Source organism: Hippocampus zosterae, chromosome 12, assembly GCF_025434085.1.
Source record: "Hippocampus zosterae strain Florida chromosome 12, ASM2543408v3, whole genome shotgun sequence".
Classification (NCBI taxonomy): Eukaryota; Metazoa; Chordata; class Actinopteri; order Syngnathiformes; family Syngnathidae; genus Hippocampus; species Hippocampus zosterae.
Window position 1 is genome coordinate 21,204,603 of NC_067462.1, and position 13,514 is coordinate 21,218,116.

The window sequence follows — 13,514 nt, forward strand, 5'->3', positions numbered from 1 at the left end:
CTTTATGTTCTCGCTTATTTTCGGTTCGGTTTGGACATTAAATTGTCTTACTTCGGAGACCTTGTTTTTGTCTACGTTTTTTGGATCCCCCTCCCTCACTCGGTTTACCCGAGTACATAACACTACGAAGCTCAGTTCAAACTTCAAGCCATCGGTTATGCTTTTGGCATGCGTGCCCATCTCACAGCAGCGGTGAAAAACCAAGTCAAGCAAATGAACTCTGAGCTTGCCGTTATTCCCGGAGGCTTGACTAAAGAACTGCAACCACTGGACATCGGCATAAACCGGGCATTCAAAGCAAAGTTGCGACCGGGCGTTCAAAGTAAAGCGGCATGGGAACAATGGAAACAAACACACATTAGAAAGAGTGAGAGGCAGCGCTGGGCGAGTTACGCCACAATTTGCGAATGGATTTTGGCTGCTTGGACGAACGTGTCTGCTTGCACTGTTGTTTGAGTTTTTGGCAATTTCTGTGGAGCCACATGGCAATGAGAGTGACTCTAACGAGAGGGAACACGCCGTTTTTGATGGATTAACGGTACTTGCACAATTGTTCAATTCTGATACAGAAGATGAGGACTTTGATGGATTTCTGTGTGATGATTGATCGAAAAACGTGAGTACATTGTACGATGGCTAAATAAAATACAACGGAACTCGGTTTTGCTTCCGTTGCCTTTTTAAAAACATGTTTTAGCTTATATCTAGTATGTCTTGCTATGCTACCGTATGCTTCAAGCTAATGTGTTTTTAGCGTGCGCGCATGCATGCCATTTGTTTAAGCTGGCGTATGTTTTACCACTGTAAAACTGCGCCCAATAATACAGTGTGTTTTGTCTATGTGTCAAATACAGAAATAGCACCCATTAATGAGACTACGCCCAACCATACGGTGCGCCGAATGGTCGTGAAAATACGGTACATATGATAATAACACAAAAAACAACAATATGCATTTATAATAGGTTTATTTATTATAAACAAATGCTGCAAAAATTTGTATCATTCAGGCATACAAGATTTGCTGAGAAAAGGGTTCTTATTTCATGTCATGGTTCAGTCTTTGAAGATCATAAATCTCTCTTTACTCTGCTTCCAGTGATGCAAGGCTTTCACAAAGTCAACTTATCATTGCAAAAAAACTATCCAACATTAGCTGCTTCCTCTGTGATATCTCCGCAATAAACCTTTGTAACACTTGTTCGCAACACTTGTTTTAACATTACACAACTTGGCAATCGTCTGCTTCCCGCGAGGTGAAGGCTGAGCTCACCAATCTCGTCACGTGAGATTATTTAACGCAAGACCAAAACAACAATGGAGGGGATGGTCAAACTGCGATCGTTGCTGGAAAAAAAGATTTACCGTAGTTTTTTTCGTTGTTTTGACTGAGAAATTTCCTTGCGTCCCAAAAACGCACATTATTTGGAACTGTGCAACCCGCGGCAAAATTATGCATCTAGGACGCGGGACGCAGAGATGGCTGAATGCATGCGTCGCACGTACCAAAAAAGGTTTAAGAAACCAAAAGCCATCAAACGGTGACCCAAAACAATTCCAAGAGCATGTCACTCAACTGTTGTTCTGAGGCAACAAGTGAATGTGTGGTAGTTTAAAGCAACAAGACCAAAAATACACAATATGTACTATCGATTGAATTTTGTCATACCATCATGACGTGCTGTTTAAAGAGATGTGATACGAGTTAATTATGCCAGTAAATGTGCACGTAAGAAAAGGGAAACCAAACATCTCCTTTTGGCGCAGTATTGTCGGTCTGGCCGCCTTAAAAAATAAATAAATCAATTTTAAAAAGAAAAAGAGCTGGCATAGCTAAGATCCCTAATTTTGGGTCAAAATTCTAGTCATTAATTAAAGTCAAAAGCCTGCCGAATATCTGAAATGATGAGATGGGAAGTCCAATAAAATAATGTGTTGGAAGAATTTAAGTTAAACAAAAAAAACATGCATGGTGGTTAATACTATATAAAATGTCCGTGTGAATGGCTGCTTCTTTGTGTCCGCCCTGCGATTGATGTACTTTTCCTAGGAATGTACACCGAGCCCAGGGGCTGAAATTTTAAAAAGGACAGGATTAATAAGTACACCCTTTCATGGTTTTGTTAAAAATTTTGAATTACTCTTATTGACTTTGCATTGATCTAGGATTTATCAATTTAGTTATTTTGCATCTTCTTCCTCGCTGATGTGGTTTCTAACAAGCAATAAAATAATACGTTCATCTAAGATGCATGTTCATAATCAGAAACGAGCAGTAATTTTCCACTGCAGTATCACACACAGGAAACATCAGTGACTCCTTTTTGCCTCGGTGTAGTGCTGTGTAAACCTATTTTGATATCATTCATTCATTCATTCATTCATTCATTCATTCATTCATCTTCCGAGCCGCTTGATCCTCACTAGGGTCGCGGGGGGTGCTGGAGCCTATCCCAGCCGTCTTCGGGCAGTAGGCGGGGGACACCCCGAATCTGTTGCCAGCCAAATCGCAGGGCACACAGAAACGAACAACCATTCACACTCGCACTCACACCTAGGGACAATTTAGAGTGTTCAATCAGCCTTCCACGCATGTTTTTGGAATGTGGGAGGAAACCGGAGCACCCGGAGAAAACCCACGCAGGCCCAGGGAGAACATGCAAACTCCACACAGGGAGGCCGGAGCTGGAATCGAACCCGGTACCCCTGCACTGTGAAGCCGACGTGCTCACCACTAGACTACCAGGCCGCCCTATTTTCATATGTAGTATTATTTATAAACGTCCATTGTGCCATACAGACGTGTTGGTTTTTTATAGTGTTATTTTGATGTATGGGTTCGATAGTTCTGTAGCCGTGGCAACTGCTGCGCCGTCTGAGCCCCATTTACTCATGCTTTGAAGCTGCGTCGCCGCCACCACGTCACGGTCTTGGAAGCACATACGTCAAGTCAGCGGCTTTGAAGGCTCAGAGGAGTCATGTTTAATAACGTTAGTCGCATGTTGAGCAAACTGGTATCTTTTACATTGTGTTAGCTCTATAGCTACGCTGCGTAGCTCTCAAGTCTTGATGGTGAAATACTGCAAGCTACTGAGCATGCTGCAAGCTAGCCAGCAGCAACTCGGCCTATCGGCCCGGCAAGCGGACGAGAACCCCGGAAGATTTGTTGGATCTTTAGCAATCGTGAGGAACGGAAAACCATTCACATTAATGGTGAGTATTAACACAAAATTATTGAAAAGAATACATTAAGAGGCTTATTATACTGACATTTTGATGAATTCACTTTTAAAATACTATATATTAAAAAAAGAAAATCCTCGTCTCACCCCTCGGGTGGTGTCCCTCCCTCATTCAGCTCGGGTCCTCTACCAGAGGCCAGGAAGCTTGAGGGTTCTGCGCAGTATCCTTGCTGTTCCCAGCACGGCACTTTTCTGGACTGAGATGTCTGATGTGGTTCCCGGGATCTGTTGCAACCACTCATCTAGTTTGGGGGTCACTGCCCCGAGTGCTCCGACCACCACAGGCACGACTGTCACCTTTACCTTCCAGGCTCTCTCCAGCTCCTCTGAGCCCTTGGTTTTTCTCTAGTTTCTCTTGTTCCTTCTTTCTGATGTTTCCATCACTTGGGACCGCTACATCCACTACAACGGTGTTCCTCTGCCCTTTATCTATGATCACGATATCTGGTTGGTTCACCATTAACATCTTGTCAGTCTGGATCTGGAAGTCCGACAGGATCTTCGCTCTGGCATTCTCCCATTTTGACCTTGGGGTTTCCAGTCCATACTGCGCACAGATGTTACGGTAGACTATGCCAGCCACCTGGTTATGGCATTCCATGTCGGCTTTCCCTGCCAGCATCTTACACCCTGCAGTTATGTGTTGGATCGTCTCAGGTGCCTCTTTGCACAACCAACACCTTGGGTCTTGTCTGGTGTGGTATATCTGGGGCTCAATGGCTCCGGTGCTCAGGGCCTGCTCCTGAGCAGCCAGGGTGAGTGCCTCTGGGCTGTCCTTCATGCCAGCCCTCTCTAGCCACTGATAGGACTTCTTGAGATTGGCCACTTCAGTTATGGTCCGGTGGTACATCCCGTGTAGGAGCTTGTCCTCCCATGATGGTCCCTCTTCCAGCATCTCATCCTCTCTTCCCCATTGTCTGAAACATTCTCTGAGTATGTCATCCGCTGAAGCCATATATATACAGTAAATATTCTCTAGTACGGACTTGTGTTTGTGCTGTCCAATTTGTCCTGATAACAGAAATTCCTCATTTGGGAAATGAGCATGGTACATGTCCTTTAGGAACCTGCAAGTATGTTGACAAAATGCACGTGTAACAACACAATCAATAAAAAACAAAAATATCCTGTCCAAAAATTGTTTATATAACAAAAACTGCAATACAGGTGTATCCCAAAAAATCACAACAGTAAAATACAGTATTTTAATGTTTATTAAATACTGTACGTATTACTACGTACTACTGTACATACGTAGTATTACTGTACGTAATACTATACGGCCATGAAGTGGTACAGTATTTCAGAAGCGACATGCTATGATGATAGCTCAGTTTACGACTGCAAAACATACAGGTAACTTTGGTCTTGTCAGTGGAACTATCTGGCAACTTTTTAAAAGGAACCTTTCCATTCATACACTCTTTAAGTATCCGTTTTCGGTGTCTCGCGCTGTCATGGCTGGCAAAACAAACGTCCGTGGACCTGTGCAGCGCGCTTGTTGTTTTGTTTCTGGTTCATTTATAGAGCAACATAACTGAAGAACTAACCATGGTATTAGTTGGCTGGTCTCTCTAATCAACATTTTTTTGACGAAAAGAGCAGGCAGTGGGGAGCCTGCTTGCCCTCCGGGGACATTTGCTGCCGGATATGCCCTGGATCCATGGAGAAAGTGAAGACCAGTGTGCCTGGCAATACTGTCCGTGACCCATCCATCCGCCCTCTCATTACATGTTATGTCTTGTGACTTGTTGTAACTGTCATATGCTTATTTATGTGCTTGGGTCTTTTTTATCCTGGACTTAAATTATCCTCAGAAGAGGATAGTTCGAGCGTGTGTCCCCCGCTCCCTACCCAGTGTTTTCCTTTCTGAACTCTGACTGTAAATTTCCCCATTGCGGGACAAAAAAGGATATCTTAACATCCGCTGTGACGTGTGCAGCGAGAAAAAAATTTAATCCCGTTAAAATTAATTTTAATTAATGCCAATAAAAATGCGCTAAACTGACAGCTCTAACAGATAGATAGAGAGATAGAGAGATAGAGAGATAGAGAGATAGAGAGATAGAGAGATAGAGAGATAGAGAGATAGATAGATAGATAGATAGATAGATAGATAGATAGATTTTGAGGTAAGTCCATGTTTATTTCAACAAGACAATGAGCTCGATGAGAATGATAAAAAGTGCTGCACTCCATTTTGCCTCAAATTCTTCAAGAAAATGATTACAGTACCATATTTTCCGCACTAAAGGGTGCACCTAAAAGCCTTCCATTTTCTTAAAAGCTCACAGCGCGCCTAAAAATCTGATGCCCCTTGTGTATGGTCATTACAGTAATATGTCAACTCCAAAATGGCTCCTTGCTAGACACATGCTTACAACGCAGAGTTCAAACTTAAGGTGATTGGTTTCGCAGTAGAACATGAAAATAGAGCGGCGGCAAGAAAGTTCAACGTTAAAGAGTCAATGTTATAACTTGCTGTTGGTTAAGTGAACTGCGTCGCTGCTTTATTAAATAAGTTTTAATGACATCTGATCATTCTGATGGTGTTTCCTTGAGCGTATCTCCATCTAATGGATGTATTGTAAATATAATGCGGTGCGCCCAATGTATGAAAAAAAATTACAAAACAGGCCATTCATTGAAGGTGCGCTTCATAATCCAGTGCTCCTTTAGTATGGAAAATAAGATAATCAAGAATCAATTCCATAAAAATCAACAAAACTAATGATATTCATTAGAATTTTAATCTTTTCTGTCAGCAACAAAACTCCCATGTGAAAAAGACAAACACTCAAAAAATACAGTTACCCATCTTAAAATAAGAATAAATCCATTAACAACATTATGCAATTCTATAAATAAGTACATCTAAATATATATTCCATAACTGTGGTCATTGCAGTCAGTGCAAGCCAACATACTTCGCCTAATACGAGGTAAATGGCATCTTTTCCAGTCCGTCATTTCCAGTGTGCCATCCAGTAGGCCAGCGCAGGACTGGAGATGGTCAGTCAGCATAATGGATAAAAGTAAAATACTGAAAAATCCAACAATATGTTGAACCTGATACGCTTAATCGGCCATGTGTCATCATTTCTAGTTGTGTTGTGGGTGGGAATAAACAAACGGAATAAACGAACAAAAATAATAATTAAAAAGAAGTTTCATATTGCAGGTTTAAAGGCAGAGATAAATTCATCAAACTCAAAGCCTGCAAGTAAAACCCTGGCTCTGCTCAGGACTGTTGAATTTAATCTTCAGAATAGTGCCATTATTGCATCAGTCAGAATGAGACACGCTGACAAACAGCAGTGGAGAAGACCAAGAGTATACTTTTCGATTGCATATACGCAGTTTCATTCATACTACATTTCAGGCTCGTGTCAGTACCTGCACCATGCATGCACATTGATCTATGTGAAAGCAAAAAGAATCAACGCCTGAGTTTGTTGCAACGTTTTCAATAGTTCATGCCTGGAGTTTTAAGCCACCTGAATATCTTCATACTCTTTTAAATTTGAATTTGAAAGATGGGTAAAAGGCAGGATCTCTACACACAAGCATGAGGTTAAGGAGGGGTCCATTCTTGTTGTTCGTTGCTCTGCAAATGCATGGTTCGCGCATTTTTAAGCATTTCGTCGCAGTTTGCAAGTCACAAAATCAAGATGAAGAAAGCAGAAATAGGCTCTAACAGGAATATAAAAAAATACAGTTACCCATAAAAATGAACCATTGCAGAAAAGTGGAGACAGTTGTTCTTTATCATTTTAGTTGCTCATCCTTAAATGTTAGCGATTGACCATTATTTCAGGACAACGTATTGCTGTCAGAAAAAACAGTTTGTGACGGCAATAAGCGACCCCAAAACACAGTCTGGAAAACAAGTCAAGTCAGCGGTTACCACACGATCCGCTGTCAGGAACAACATTGAAATAAAAGTGTAACTAGGCATAGATTAATTGTTTGGTAACTACGGTTCATTTTGAAGTTGGCCTAATCGCGATGGTGGTGATATGTAGCATGAATAATTGTTGCTGTGGTTCATTTGATTTCTTCCTTCTGACAGGGTACACATAAATGAGCGGGTACTCGAGGCAGAAAACATGCTTAAACTATTTTATTGAACTGAGACACTTAAGTTACTCGAGGACGCGTTTCAACCCTTCACAGTAAAAACAAATATGATCGACCAATGAGCAACCAGCAGTCACCCACATAATTGTAGTATTGCCTCACCAAACTTGGAAGCCCGGCTGAGCAGGTATGAGAACTCATACCTCCTCTTTCCAATTGAAAAAGAGGACATTAAAGAATACTGTAACTGGCACCAAGACCGAGTTGTTGGTTGCCAAGACAACAAAAATACAATTTATTTTAGGCTTGTTGTTTTGCAAAAGTATTTCATATTTCTATGTGAACTTTCATATTTGTCTTTTCTTTAAATCCTCTGAATATGTTATTTGGAATGTTTTGTTAAAAATCACTTCCGGGTCACATGCCGTGGATAGCGAGGAATGAGAGAAAGATCGAGAAGACAACTGGAGAGAGAGAGAAAGAGAGTCAGAGACAAAACTCCGATGCCGTGTGATCTACGTGATTTACCGTAACTTGATCTACTTTCGGTTTACCAAGGTGAACACGGTATGTCATTTTGTGTTATTTATTTAATGTCCTGTTCAAGGTATTGTAATTTTGATTGTTGTTCGAAATGTGTTTTGGTTTTCACGGTGTTCCATGATTAAACGTTTTGGACACCAGTACGAGGCGTCATCCTTGACCGTGTAGATACAAATGCAAAAAATGTTCTTACCTCTCGAATCTTATTCCGTTTTTCTTTGACCTCGGGCTCAAGTGGCTCTCCATCACCAATGGCCACCACCTTGGGCATGGGCATGGGATGCAAGGGCTTCGGCCCCATGTCCTTTTTCTTCAGGTCCTCCACCACCTTGCTCTTCTCCGTCTGGATCTCGGCCTGTATCTCCTCACGCGATTTCCGCAACTTTTCTTTGGCCTCTTGCAGGGCCCGCTCGTGGTCGGCGCGAATTTTATCCCGGAGGCTCGCCTCGTCCTCCCTACAAGAAGCATCGGAAAACAAGTTAAGAAAATATCCTCTTTATTCTGGCAGATAATTAGCCTGCACAAAGAGAGCAGCAAGTGAGCCTGACACTAAATAAACAGTGTAATTGCGCAAAAAGGTATCTTCGTGATGAAAGATAATTAAATGAGTCAAGAACAAAGACAGGCTTTTAGGGAAATTAGCAGTCAGCTGCTATAGACATGAGAAGCTGTACAAATGAAAGCACTTTTGGACATGGTACCTTGAGAATTCTATCACACATACACAGATGTATGTCTATATAGAATTATTATTAACGAGTATTATCTGTAAACGGTGAAAAAACCATGCCGTTTTCACATGATTAACATTAAGATTTGAGGATAGATAAGATAAGATATCCTTTATTTGTCCCACAATGGGGAAATTTACAGCCTCCAGCAGCAAGAATGTATGTAGAAAGAAGAAGAGAAAAAAAAAATAGGTAGTTAGATATAACGTCAAATACATAAACACACAAGCTAATGTCAGCGTATGCTGTCCGTTCAAGCTTTAGCTGCCGCTTTATGTAGTATAATCATAGTCGCCCCTTGTAGACACTGAAATGTTGTGCTGCCGTCAGCCTTTTCACAAAGAAAACATGTGGCAAACATTCAGACCAAGACATTAATTTTATTATAGTAATTCAAGTATAGATGTAACCACAAAAACACAGACGTCCTAACATGTAACCATTCTAGAGCATCTGCATCCATGAAACTCTCCAGCCGTGTTATGTTATGCTGCTATATAAATCAGCATGTATTGTATTGTATTGCTGTCAAACTACGCGAATGTAGCCGATAAACATAGTGTATCGCAGATGATTTTGAGTTGTCTTGACGTACCTTAGCCTGTGCAACGGTGTGACATACTCAACAATTGGTCATGGGGCATCTGGGTTCTAAATCTATCTATCTATTTATATCCATATCACTGTGCTATTTTAGAAACCTACCTTGGGAGTACGACTGAAAACAAGCAGTTATGCTAAGTCCGGCGCATTAACACTGTTTATTCTTGTGTTAATTAATGGGTACTGTCCCAATAACATAAATAAATAAATACATACATACATACGGGTATGCTGGTTAGTTAGCAGTTGCATTAATCTCCTTACAAACATTTATGAGAATCTGAATTTATGAACTGTTTTTAGTTTTCATGTTTTGGTTCAAAATATAATTTCGGGAAATAACAATTTCCAAAAAGGGAGCAAATATGTTTTCAATTGTTATCTTAACCAACAGGTGTCAAAATCAAGGCCACCACATCATTTTATAATGGCCTGCAAAAGCAAATCAAGCATGTCAAGTTTCATGATGCTTGCTAAAGTTTGAACCAAAATGTCACATTGTCATTAAGATTAAGATTAAGATATCCTTTATTTGTCCCACGCTAGGGAAATTTACAGCCTCCAGCAGCAAGAATGTAGGTAGAAAGAAGAAAGAAGAATATAATCCATAATAACATGATATTGCAAGCATTTTCTCATGACCAAACCCCTTATTACATTTGTGTAAACAATGTTGAAGCAAATCATTGAGGTGATTAAACATTTATATCAGGGGTGGCCAACCCGCAACTCACGAGCCGCATGCGGCTCACGGGCTCTCACGCGACAAGCGTCGAGAACGCCTCGGCAGTGGCATGTCATTCAAACTATGGCGCTAAATACACAGAACTACCACGTCAGCCTATCATCAATCCCGTTACTTGATTGACATGGAGGGCAACCAATCAGATGACTGAATCACTGCTCATGCGCAAATAACGGCGCTAAGCGCTAAGATAGTCAGCGAATTACCTCCGTTTTTAAAGCAGGGGTGCCTAATAGGTCGATCGCAATCGACCGGGAGCCAACTGGCTGGTTCCAAGTCGACCGCAAGGGGTGGGAGGAGGAAATAGAGGGGGGTAGATTTGTGTTTTTAGCTTTCGTTCATTTTCGGGCCGTTCCGGCGGTTGCTCCTCATGGTTGCGCACCCACGTGCATGTGTGCGTGTGTGTCTTGCACGTGCGCGATTGGATCGTGGGAGGTTGGCCACCCTTGATTTATATGGTTTCACAAAATTCATCATCATAACAGCCCTCCAAGGGAAACCGTAACTACAATGTGGCCCGTGACAAAAATGAGTTTGACACCCCTGTCCTCAGCACACACTTGGGTTTGAAAATCTCTGATCCTTGATCCATGCATTCCCTTCTTCATAAAAAGAGAGTTAGCACACTCTATTGTGAGACAAATAAGTTTTCTTATCTTATATTCCTCAGTACAGACGACACAATAGCATAAACTAAATCAATAGAGGCAGTCTAAGAACAGTATACAAAACATTTGGGTAACAAGAAATCCTGCTGTCCGTCATCAATATGCTTGAACACAATACAGTCAGACACTACCGGTTACACTTGCCATGCCACCCCAAAATGCATCTTGAGATCTCCTACCATATACCAAGTTAGGCATTTTTCAAAATACTGGTCACACCCAGTGGGGAAACAAAGAATGCTGCACAAAGGTACGTGGTGTCATGGAACTGAATAAACAGTGCCTGACCTCTGTTGGTTTAGAAAACAAAAACACATTAAAGTTGTATATTTTCACATTAAATTAACCTGCTAATTGTTCTATATATTTTTAAAAAAAACAACAACGGCTGGCAAAATGTTACCAAAACCTTACATACCGTATTTTCCACATTAAAAGGTGCACTGGATTATGAGGCGCAGCTTCAATGAATGACCTATTTTGTTTTTCTATTTTCTCTTATTTTGTTATTCCATTTAAAAAATATCAGATGTGCCTACATGTTGTCTGGCAGCAAAAAATGTTATGCCAATGTCTTTGCCCCCCCCCCCCAAAAATGTGAATCATCTCCACCTGCAATTTGAGTTGACATGTGGCTGCTCCGATTTTGTTGTGTCAAATGCATTATAAATGGTTTCTACATAACCTATACAAAGTTCTCGCATAATCGTAATTATCGTTTGGTGCATTGAACGAGTATTTCTATGGATAATTGAGATGTCCTGCTGTGCAAGTGGTCGCACCTTAAGTCAACTGCCGAATGTGAGTGCGTATGGTACTTGCTCATATACCTGTACGGGGTGGGGGGCTACTTCGAGGATGTTCCTCTTTCACGGGTGGTCTCGGTCCCCATTAACCACGATAAGTGAGGGATCACTGGATTCAAATTTTCTGAGATAGTGAATTTTGGTTTTATTAGTTATAAATAGATAGATATTATCTTCAAAATCAAAATGAACGACCACTTGAAATGCACCTGTCTGTGTGGAATTAATGTAAGCATTACACAAGTTTCACTTTTTGAGTAGTATTACTGAAATCAACTTTTTCCATTATGTTCTATTTTTTTGATGAGCACCTGTGCACTGGCACTGTCGAGATGCGTTGACAAATTATATTTCACTGGGCATTTACAAAGGCTTTTACACAGCTACTGTCTTGTCAAGACGATCTTCCTTTTTTTTGCAAAATCCAAAGTGTTTCAGACAAGTGAACACATTGTGTTGTCTCATCTTAACCGTTATGAGCAATTTTGGTCTATTATAGTCTAAGTCAGGGGTGTCCAAAGTCAGTCCTGGAGGGCCAGAGCTGGTTGATGAGCTGATCATATGAATCAGGTGTGTTACAGCTGGGAGAGCTGGAAAAAAGGCAGGACAGCAGCCCTCCAGGACCGACTTTGGACATCCCTGGTCTAAGTTGTGTGTTCACGTATACAGTATGTATATGTTTACAGTATTTTGTTATTTGTACACCCCGGGGTTGACCGGATGTAAGGTGTACAAGCGAAAAATGAATATAAGTTGATTAAAAAGAACATTCAAACGTTCATCAAAAATAAAAGAGTATTGGGAATTTTGAGTATCAAATTATTTTGTGAAGATCACAAATTGATCAATAGCTTCGAAAATCATGAATGTATTTTCCGCACTAAAAGGCGCACCTAAAAGCCTTCCATTTTCTTAAAAGCTCACAGCGTGCATTAAAATCCGATGCGCCTTTGTATGCAGCGGCAAGAGAGTTCAACGTTAACGAGTCAATGTAATAACTTGCTGTTGGTTAAGTGAACTGTGTCACTGATTTATTAAATACGTTTTACTGACATCTGATTGTCGCTATATAAATTAGGGTGTGGTGTAGTGCACTGTTTTTCAGCGTGCCGCGAGACATTGTCAGATGCGCCGGGGGAAAATATCCAATTTGTATGCCTGTGCGGTCTTTCGCCCAGAAGGTAATCATGTAGTACCCTCCCATAACACTAAGGAGCAGCAACAGCCAGCCAATTGCCTTGTGTTTCGACGAGAGACAAGCGAATTTGTGACGCAACAATGCAGGACGACGGTGAAACAATATGAAAGATGATAAAATACTTTTTTCTTTATGTTCATTTGATTCCAATTCAAGCTGTTATAACGGCATTCTTCAATGTTAAAAATGGTTATAGGAACAATATAACACGTTAATTGTTAAAATAAGCGGGAGGGGGGTGGTCACATTTTCAGCAAGTGGTGTGCTGCGAGATTTTTTTTGCCTTGGCTCAAAAAAGTTTGAAAAACACTGATGTAGTGCCGTGTTCTGTTGGCATTTCCATGAGCATAGCTCCATCAAGTGGATGCATTGTAGATTGCATTTTATAATGCGGTGCATGTAATATATGAAAAAAATTACAAAATAGCTCACTCATTGAAGATGCGCCTCAAAATATATTCATTCATTCATTCATTTTCGGTACCGCTTTATCCTCACTCGGGTCACGGGGGGTGCTGGAGCCTATCCCAGCTATCTTGGGGCAGTAGGCGGGGGACACCCTAAATCGGTTACTAGCCAATTGCAGGGCGCCTCATAATCCAGTGTGCCTTTCAGTGTGGAAAATACCAGATGCTATCTGCTAATTTCATTATTATAGTATTTGAATGGGATCCTCGACGCACCCCACAACATGCAGAGCCTTAAGAAACTTTGGGCCCTGCCACCAAGACTGTTTTTAACCACCTCGGTTAACTTCAGCCTCAGAAAGAGGAGAGCCCATCTCAGAGTACCTCCGGACTAGGCTTCCTCATAGGAAGGCGTATGAGTGCAAATGAAAAGATCTACGAAGTATTCTCCCCACGACTCACAAACCCCTGAATTAGAGCAACAATACAAG

At 41.2% G+C, this 13,514-nt stretch overlaps 1 protein-coding gene across 3 annotated transcripts in view; it reads right to left on the reverse strand.

Moving 5' to 3' along the window:
• man1a2 (mannosidase, alpha, class 1A, member 2) overlaps positions 1-13,514 on the reverse strand; it is a 131,076-nt gene that overhangs the window by 105,964 nt on the left and 11,598 nt on the right. For all 3 annotated transcript variants that reach the window (XM_052083013.1, XM_052083014.1, XM_052083015.1), the window contains exon 3: positions 8,059-8,320. In XM_052083013.1, the coding sequence (XP_051938973.1) occupies positions 8,059-8,320 (262 nt within the window). The remainder of the gene's footprint in view (positions 1-8,058; positions 8,321-13,514) is intronic.